The 10,000-nt window shown below is 44.6% G+C and overlaps 1 protein-coding gene across 1 annotated transcript in view; it reads right to left on the bottom strand.

The window, feature by feature from the left end:
* The window catches only part of gli2a (GLI family zinc finger 2a), a 107,283-nt gene that overhangs the window by 425 nt on the left and 96,858 nt on the right, over window positions 1-10,000 (bottom strand). Inside the window, exons 11-14 of the mRNA XM_024407270.2 lie at window positions 9,844-10,000; window positions 9,291-9,569; window positions 5,703-6,051; window positions 1-4,105 (exon numbers count right to left, since the gene is read on the bottom strand). The exon at window positions 1-4,105 is cut by the window's left edge and continues 425 nt beyond it; the exon at window positions 9,844-10,000 is cut by the window's right edge and continues 8 nt beyond it. Of these exons, the coding sequence (XP_024263038.1) occupies window positions 1,752-4,105; window positions 5,703-6,051; window positions 9,291-9,569; window positions 9,844-10,000 (3,139 nt within the window). The 3' untranslated portion in view covers window positions 1-1,751. The remainder of the gene's footprint in view (window positions 4,106-5,702; window positions 6,052-9,290; window positions 9,570-9,843) is intronic.

Consider the following 10,000-nt stretch of genomic DNA (forward strand, 5'->3'; position numbering starts at 1 on the left):
ATAGACTAGATGTAACATTGTAAACGTAAATCAGGAATACTCAAATTAGGATATGTTAAATTTGGATTGGTTACATAAGAGAGACAGTTACTTAAGGCAAAAATTAAAGTAGGCGGTTGGTCAGGGTGGATGGGTAGACGCTTAGAAACCCAAAGGTTGAGTGTTCGAATCTTACAACTTTAGCATTTTGGCAACTTTGCAACTTTTACTACTTTTAGCTACTTAGCATGTTAGCTAACCCTTCCCCTAATCCTAATCCTTTAATCCAACTGCTAACCTTAACACCTAGTCTAGCAAACATTGGCCACCCAGCTAACATTAGCATTAGCCACCTTACCACCTAGCTAAGCACAACAAATTGGAATTCGTAACATATCATACATTTTGCAAATTTGTAACATATTGAACAAATTGCTATTTGTTCAATATTGTAAGAAATGCATTTCGTAACATATCATACGGATTGTAATTCATAACATACCATCTGAAATGGATGATGGGCATCCACAAATTAATACATAACATATCATACTAATAGGAGTGTCCCGTATTTAGATTTACTATGCTACGTCTACCCCTGAGTTCAGATTAGCGTGTGTCTCCACAGACTGATTTACACTGAGGCAGATCTCTGTCCTTTTTTATCATACAGTCAGTCTCACAAAGAGGAGAGTCCTTAGAGGGTTACTGTACAGCTTCTGGAGGGCACTTGGAAGATATTTTATACAGTATGACAAGTGGCCATCTCCTCCACACTAGGGGCTGGTTTCATATACACAGATTAAGCATAGTCCTGGACTAAAAATCACTTTCAAATGAGAATCTCCACTCAGCATGGTTTTTAGTCCTTCATTAGGCTTAATCTGGGTCCACGAAAACCCTCTCTAGCTTTGCATGGGATCCTGTTCCACTGCAAGCTCCTCTATACATGGATGGATGTTAACAATGTAGCATCACAATGTTCTATAGTTGCATCATATTGTACTTAGCTTGCAATAATCAAGTCTCTTTAACATAATTTAAAGCACGTACCATACAGTATATCTATAAACATGATCAAAGAAAATTATTCTAATATTTCCTTATGCCTTTTTACCTGGCAACATCGTTACATGTATGTATGTTTCATGAATTCACATATTATTCAAACATGATCTATTTAGCAAGGCACTTCGTGAACTGCTATCAGTGCACTGCTTTTTAAAGAGTAACAAACATCAACAAATACGGAGCAATGGACATATATTTGCTGATGTAGTTTTATACCCTTGTCTATTCTTATTCGTAGATACAAAGTATGGCTTTTCAAAACAGTGATAATGCTCCTTATGTCTTTAAAATGTTCCTTATGTTTTTACTATACTTACTTTCTCAACACAAACACTACTTAAAATGTACTTGAGCAAATATGACATATTACTGGATAAGCAAAGTCTCTATACAGGCCAGCGGAGATTGACATGCTCCTGAAGAGTAACTATTTCCATAGGGTATTGTTACATATAATCAGTGCTTTTATAGTACATTTTCCTTGAAATGGTCTGAATACACAATGGGGCATCCCAATAATCTTTCTTTCCTTCCGAAGTGTGCACTCTTTCCCTCCTCCCCACAAAATTAAAGCATTGGATTAGTGGGGCATGGGCTAGGCTAGAGGGAGATCCGATATATTTTCTTTCAAATACAAGAAGGAAAGTGAACAACTGCACAGTTCGGGAGAAAGGAGAGATTATTGTGACACAGCCAAGGCCTTAGCTCATCATGTTGAGGAACTTGCTCTCCTCAGCCAGGGTGGTCAACATGGAGCTCATGTCTCCGATGGCCATATTACCAATCCCTGCTGGCACAGAAGCCAGGGTCACAGAGTTACGGGGGGTGGTAAGCCTAGAGGAATTCTGGGACAGGCTGGTGAGGAGTCCGGGGCTGAGGGTCCCTGACATCAGGCTGGAGTGGTCTCCATCATCCAACATGGCGTCAAAGTCGATCTGGGCATGCTCCACGCCAGAGATCGATCCAGAGGAGCCGGATGAGTCAACGGTGCTGGTGACCTGGTTGACCCCTGGAGATGCCATGGTAACAGTGGTGCCTCCCGGAGTCTGGCCCATGACGGGGGACATGGGCGAGTTGAAGCTCACATTGTGGTTGTTATTGGGTTCAAACATCTGGATCTGGCCAGCATAAAACATTGAAGCATTGGAGTTTGAGTCTCTGTTATGTCCGCCGGTATGTGCTGCGGTGCTACCCGGTCTCTTTGGACTGGCCTCAGAGGTGTTGTGATGTAAGTCCGACTGAGGGAAACGGTTCTGCTGAATCATACCTCTGGACCCTGAGTGTTGTCTACTGCTCATAGACTTGGGCTCCATGGGAGGCCTGGGCTGCATCCCAGCTCTGTTCCCAGTATTGACGTCTTGCTGCTGAGAAGAAATACTGTAGTTCTGCTGGTCAACCTGAATCATGTGGGGGGCATAGCTTTCAACCGGAGTCCTTGACCTGTAGATCTGCGTATCAGGATTGTTGGGTGTAGCCATCACCCTGCCGTTGGGCAGTGCCATGCCATTAAAGTTGGGTCGAAAGCTGCCATTCCCAGATCCAGAGTTAGGGACAGGGATGATCTCTTGGCCATATCCCTGCTGGGGACTCATCTGCTCAGGATAGTTCATGCTGCATGGCTGCCTTTGTTGCTGTTGGACAGAGTTGATCCACTGGGAGTTGCTTCTCTGGGTGTAGCCTTGTAGCGCCATATTCTGGTTCATGGGCATCACCTGCTGGTTACTGTTACTACCCATTCTACCCTGGAAATGCCCAAAGTTCTGTCTCTGTTGGACCATGGCCAGGTTGTTGTTTCTGAGGAGGTTCTGCTTGGTGAGTCTGGAGGTGGCTGTAGCATCCACAGTCCCTGAGCTGACCTCGTTCCACTGGACTGGCATGTTGTTCTTGTTGTTCATACTGTGAGAGGCTGGGTACTGCTGCTGCTGGGAGCCAGACCCAGGGCTCATCTGGTAGGGCGGTAGGGGAACCTGGCTTGACCCAGACAGGGGCATGTTGGCATCCACCATGGCCATCCTCCTCTGCCCATAGAACTGCTGTTGGGAGGAGGTCATATTCCCCTGGACCTGGAAGCCGCCTTGTGATTGGCTGTTGGCGTAGTTGGCGGGGCCTGCTGATTGGCCGGGGCCAGTGTTCTGAGACCTGAGGTACTGTACGACATCATCAGGCAACACCATGTCCTCATCTCCTGCATGGTCCAGCCCGTCCACGGCCATGGTCTCCATCACCACATTCTCTGAGATGCTGGGGGGCCGTGGGGCGAAGGGGTGGTGGTGCAGGCTTCCGTCGGATCGCGTGTAGCTCTGCATGGCCAGGCCCCGGCGGTCAGCAGAGGGAGGAGGCATCATACTGTTGGGGTTCATACTGTTCATGCTGTTGTAGCGTTGGACTCGTGGAAGGGATAGTGGGTCTAGGGTAGGTCTGCGGACGGGGTCGCTGGCTCGCCGGGGAAGGTTCCCAGGGACCTCGTGGGGCATCATGCTATGGCTACCATAGCCAATGTCGCTGCAGCGTCTGGGAACTGCTGCGGCAGGTGGGTGGAACAGTTGAGAGTGGGATAAGCTCTCTCTTTCCTGGGAGTGGTCCCCGTACAGGGCCATCCTGGTCCTGAGGCTCATACGCTCCATGTTGGGCAGAGGTGTAGGTGGAGCTCCCCCGATTGCTGCAGCGTACTTGGCCTTGAGATGGTAGTGCTGGGCAGGGGTGAGGCTGAGCAAACTAGAGAGGTTTCCACCTCCACCTCCACACTGGCTGGCCTCGCTGGATCTACGGGACAGGTCTGTGGAGATGGGGTCGTAGGAGTCGGCTGAGCTGATGTTGTTGTGGCGGTTGCTGAACTGCGAGGCTTCGGAGGAGCGGCGGCTGGAGTAGCAGGGGGAGATGCCAGAGGAGCGCCGGCTGATGTAGGCTGAGCTGGCAGTGCTGGTGATGCTGTCCCGGCGGCCCTGTTCGTTTAACTGGTTCAGCATGGTCACCTCGCATGATGACAGGTCACCAAGACGCTGACCAGGGTAGGGCCCGGGTGGAGCGATCATATTAGAGTTTTCCAGAAGGGAACCTGAGGAACCAACAAAAGGAACCACATTATAACATATACAGTGCCTTGCAAAAGTATTCATCCCCCTTGGTATTTTTCCTATTTTGTTGCAATACAACCTGTCATTTTTTTCTTCTTTTCGATTTCATGTAATGGACATACACACAATAGTCCATTTTGGTGAAGTGAAATTTAAAAAATAACTTGTTTCAAAAAATTCTAAAAAATAAAAACGAAAAAGTGGTGCGGGCATATGTATTCACCCTCTTTGTTGTGAAGCCCTTCAATAAGAGCTGGTGCAACCAATTACCTTCAGAAGTCAGATAATTAGTTAAATAAAGTCCACCTGTGTGCAATCTAAGTGTCACATGATCTGTCACATGATCTCAGTATATATATATATATACACCTGTTCTGAAAGGCCCCAGAGTCTGCAACACCACTAAGCAAAGGGCACCATCAAGCAAGCGGCACCATGAAGACCAATGAGCTCTCCAAACAGGTCAGGGACAAAGTTGTAGAGAATTACAGATCAGGTTTGGGTTATAAAAAAATATCCAAAACTTTGAACATCCCACGGAGCACCATTAAATACAATATTGAAAAATGGAAAGAATATGGCACCACAACAAACCTGCCAAGATTGGGCCACTCACCAAACCTCGCAGACCAGTCAAGGAGGGCATTAATCAGAGAGGCAACAAAGAGACCAAAGATAACCCTGAAGGAGCTGCAAAGGCTTCACAGCGGAGATTGGAGTATCTGTCCATAGGACCACTTTAAGCCGTACACTCCATAGAGCTGGGCTTTACGGAAGAGTGGTCAGAAAAAAGCCATTGCTTAAAGAAAATAAATAAGCAATCACATTTGGTGTTTGCCAAAAGGCATGTGGGAGACTCCCCAAACATTTGGAAGAAGGTGCGCTGGTCAGATGAGACTAAAATGTAGCTTTTTGGCCATAAAGGAAAACGCTACATCTGGCGCAAAACCAACACCTCTTATCACCCCAAGAACACCATCCCCACAGTGAAGCATGGTGGTGGCAGCATCATGCTGTGGGGATGTTTTTCATCTGCAGGGACTGGGAAACTGGTCAGAATTGAATGAATGATGGATGGCGCTAAATACAGGGAAATTCTTGAGGGAAACATGATTCAGTCTTCAAGAGATTTGAGACTGGGACGGAGGTTCACCTTCCAGCAGGACAATGACCCCAAGCATACTGCTAAAGCAACACTTGAGTGGTTAAGGGGACACATTTAAATGTCTTGGAATGGCCTAGTCAAAGCCCAGACCTCAATCCAATTGAGAATCTGTTGTATGACTTAAAGATTGCTGTAAACCAGCAGAAAGTTTCCAACTTGAAGGAGCTGGAGCAGATTTGCCTTAAAGAATTGGCAAAATCCCAGTGGCTAGATGTGCCAAGTTTATAGAGAAAAAAACCTTTCTAGGTTTCTAAGGCTTCTTCACATATTCCTCTCAACTCAATCTTTCCTATTATGGATGTGCAATATTTTTTCCACAATTATTTTTATTCCTTATTATCGTTTACTAATCCTTCAGAATTATTGCAGGTTATCAAAAACTATATTGTTCCAATATAGAACTTCACACTTACCAACAGCAGGAATGGGAGGCAGCTTGGTGTTTCGGACCTGAGGTGCCTGAGGACCAGAGTTGGCCCAGGGACAAGAGTCCCTCACATTCTTGAGCCTCTCCTTCTTGATGTTCTCCAGCTTGATGGTGACTCCTCCCCCTTTATGAAGCCCAAGACCCATCCCCACCGAGTTGCGGGGGGAGAGGGTGGAGGAGTCCACCATGGGAGGGTCATCCAGTGCACTCAGGTCCCCAAAGCTGCCCCCACTGTGCAGGGCCATCTCTACTCCACTGTCATTGTTGTGGGCACTGCCAAGTGGCGACGGCTCACTGCTACATGACGAGTGACCGCCCGGGCTGGATTGATACGTCTGGAGAGGGGGACAGGATAGGTGATTCAGGTTAGACACCGAATCAAGCCTATTAAGGGCTTTTCACATTACTCTAGTCGATTTGGTTTGGATTGGCATGGTAGTATGAAACGGTTATCACTGTCAGACAGGGCATTGTTATTATAAAAAAGATGCTTAAAGATGAAATAAAGTTTCAAAATTCAGATTAATAAATTAGGTAAACTTTGCAAAACCATAAATTAAATGAATTATGTAGCCTAGCTTTAGTTTCATAATCTTATTTATCATAGAATTGTTAGATTTTTTTATAAAGGAAACATGTCTAGTGGAGGGACGGGGGATACTGTGATTCTCATCATAGTCAAGTGTTGACAGTGGTTATTTCTGACACAGACTGAACTAGAAAGAGTCTTGATCACAGCTTGATTGCTGGAACTATTTGTTCGGCACACATGCTGCACAGTCCCGTTGTTTGAATATTAATTTGATAATTACTTTTATCATGGCCTGATAGACATTACTGTCAGATCTCTAGGCCACAGAAGAATAGAACTGAATAAAGTGTGTGTGTGTGTTCAAATGGGGCCTTATAGTATACAAACACTGGATTGCTGATGCTATGTATTGGCCCATGAGAGGGTTTGAAGCCACCTGTTTAGGCACTCCCCAGGAGAGCAGTCCTCCATAGGATGAATGGAATTCCACAGTATTCAATTAAATGTTTTAAGGACAAAATTACATGTATTTAAGTATTGTTCTGTTGCAGTGGGGGCAGTAACATTAGTACTTTTAAAAAAACTATACTTTAAGGATAATATTATATATATTTTTAAATGTTTTATTTGTATCTTTAGCTCACATAACATAATTTAAAAGTAAGCATTAAGGTGTGTGCAATAGAATAAACATGGATTTTTAAAATTGACATTTATAAACGCATTTCTATTGCTTCTAAAATATTTATTACAACGTTGAGGGAGTGCCAAGATGGAGGCACGGTGGCTTCAAAACTGTTCGGACCCCTTGACATTTTCCACATTTTGTTACGTTACAGTCTTATTCTAAAATTGATTAAATCGTTTTCCCCCTCAACAATCTAAACACAATACCCCATAATGACAAAGCAGAAACAGTTTTTTAGAAATGTTTGCTAATTTATAATTGGGAAAAAAAAGAAATATCACATTTACATAAGTATTCAGACCCTTTACTCAATACTTTGTTGAAGCATCTTTGGCAGCGATGACAGCCTCGAGTCTTCTTGGGTATGACGCTACACGCTTGGCAAACCTGTATTTGTGGAGTTTCCCCCATTGTCCTCTGCAGATACTCTCAAGTTGTGTCAGGTTGGGATGCGGAGCGTTGCTGCACAGCTATTTTCAGGTATCGCCAGAGATTTTCAATAGGGTTCAAGTCTGGGCTCTGGCTGGGCCACCCAAGGACATTCAGAGACTTGTCCCTCTTGGGTTGTCTTGGCTGTGTGCTTAGGGTTGTTGTCCTGTTGGAAGGTGAACCTTCACCCCAGTCTGAGGTCCTGAGCGCTCTGGAGCAGGTTTTCATTAAGGATCTCTCAGTACTTTTCTCCTTTCATCTTTGCCTCAATTCTGACTAGTCTCCCAGTCCCTGCTGCTGAAAAACATCCCCACAGCATGATACTGCCACCACCATGCTTCACCGTAGGGATGGTGCCAGGTTTCTTCCAGACATGACGCTTGGCATTCAGGACAATGAGTTCAATCTTGGTTTCATCCGACCAGATAATATCGTTTCTCATAGTCTGAGAGTCTTTAGGTGCCTTTTGGCAAACTCCAAGTGGGCTGTCATGTGCCTTTTACTGAGGAGTGTCTTCCATCTGACCACTTTACCATAAAGCCCTGACTGGTGGTGGGCTGCACAGATGGTTGTCCTTCTGGAAGGTTCTCCCATCTCAACAGAGGAACTCTGGAGCTCTGTCAGAGTGACCATCGGGTTCTTGGTCACCTCCCTGACCAAAGCCCTTCTCCCCCAATTGCTCAATTTGGCCGGGCGGCCAGCTCTAGGAAGAGTCTTGGTGGTTCCAAACGTCTTCCATTTAAGAATTATGGAGGCCACGGTGTTCTTCGGGACCTGCAATGCTGCAGACATTTTTTGGTACCCTTCCCCAGATCTGGGCCTTGACACAATCCTGTCTTGGAGCTCTACGGACAATTCCTTTGGCTTGGTTTTCGCTCTGACAAGAAGACAGCAGCGATTACTGCCTCGAGTCTTCTTGGGTATGAGGCAAACCTGTATTTGCGGAGTTTCTCCCGTTCTCTGCAGATCCACTCAAGCTCTCTCATGTTGCTCTGACATCCACTGTCCACTGTGGGAACTTATATAGACAGGTGTGTGCCTTTCCAAATAATCTCCAATCAATTTAATTTACCACAGGGGACTCCAATCAAGTTGTAGAAACATCTCAACGATGATCAATGGAAACAGGATGCACCTGAACTCAATTTCGAGTCTCATAGCAAAGTATCTGAATAGTACCTAAGGTATATCAGGTTTTTATTTAAAAAAAATGTGCAAACATTTCTAAATACCTGTTTTCACTTTTTTATTATGGGGCATTGTGTGTAGATTGCTGAGGATTTAATATATATATATATATTTTTAACCCATTTTAGAATAAGGCTGTAATGTAACAAATTGTGGAAAAAGTCAAGGGATCTGTATACTTCATTGGGTTGATAGATAGGTAGATTAGGCAGATTTCACAGTACATCACAACATCTAACTGTAGCTAGTATACACCTTAAAACCAGAAGCTCTTGGAAAGTCCTCTGTTTTTAATACATGGAGGAACAGAGTAGTGAATTTCAAATATATTGACTGTTGACTCAGGTTTGACATGCAGTGTTAAAAAGCATTGAAAGGAATAGAAACAGTGTTGGTGCTCACCTCAGTGAAGCCTGTCCAATAGGGAAAGTGTTAAGGAAACAGAAGCACATTCAAGCAGTGACCAGAGAGGTGAGTTTAGGTTAAGAAGAGGATAGACCATCAGCAGTTGTATCACAGATCAGTTCATGTGAAAGGTGATATGATAAATGGTGAAAGGCTTGCATTTGCATCACAAGACTCAAATAACATATAACATGTATGAATGATAATGTTAAGATTAGCATTTGTAGTATTAAGTTGTTAGTAGTAGATGATAGGATTTTGACAATAGTCAAAGTCAATGCTTTGTTAAAAGCAGCTGTTATGACACAATAAAATGTCACATCCAGTCTTACTATTGAGTTCTCCGTCTTGATTGACTTGACCTGCAGGCAGTCCTCTGCTCCTCTAATGGTGCTGTTGGCCTCCATTTTTCCATCCATCCCTCTACGACTCTGTTTGGCGTTTGCCTCGTTCTCTCCATTCCCCTTAGGAGGACCCCTGGGGGGCACATCGCCACGTTGTTTCTTGGTGACGTGGGCCTCAGGTCCGTGGACCGTCTTCACATGCTTCCTGAGAGAGCTGGGGTCTGTGTAGCGCTTAGTGCACCCAGGGATCTTACAGATGTAGGGTTTCTGGGAAGAATCATTTTACACAATATCTTATTATCGGATGTTAAAGTTGATTACTGTTTTCATCCATTGTCTTCTGAAAATACATTATGTAAAACACAAATAAAACAGAATGTTGACTGCATATTGGACATAAAAATCCTTGAAAAGTGTAAACACAATGAACTTAAATGTGCATTAGGTTATTTAAATAATGGCAGTGGGTAAAAGCATAGATGTAGCTCACAGTATGTCTCTCCTTTGATTGTCTATGGTTGGGTGTCTATAGAAGCCTTACCTCATTGGAGTGAGTTCTGTTCTGGTGCTTGGCTCTGTCTGAGGCGTTGGAGAAGGCTTTGTTGCAGCCCTCGTGTTCACAGACGTAAGGCTTCTCCCCTGTGTGAGACCTCAGATGGGTCTTCAGGTTCTCCAGGCGAGAGTAGGCCTTACAGCAT

This window comes from Oncorhynchus tshawytscha, linkage group LG03 (genome assembly GCF_018296145.1).
Source record: "Oncorhynchus tshawytscha isolate Ot180627B linkage group LG03, Otsh_v2.0, whole genome shotgun sequence".
Taxonomy (NCBI): domain Eukaryota; kingdom Metazoa; phylum Chordata; class Actinopteri; order Salmoniformes; family Salmonidae; genus Oncorhynchus; species Oncorhynchus tshawytscha.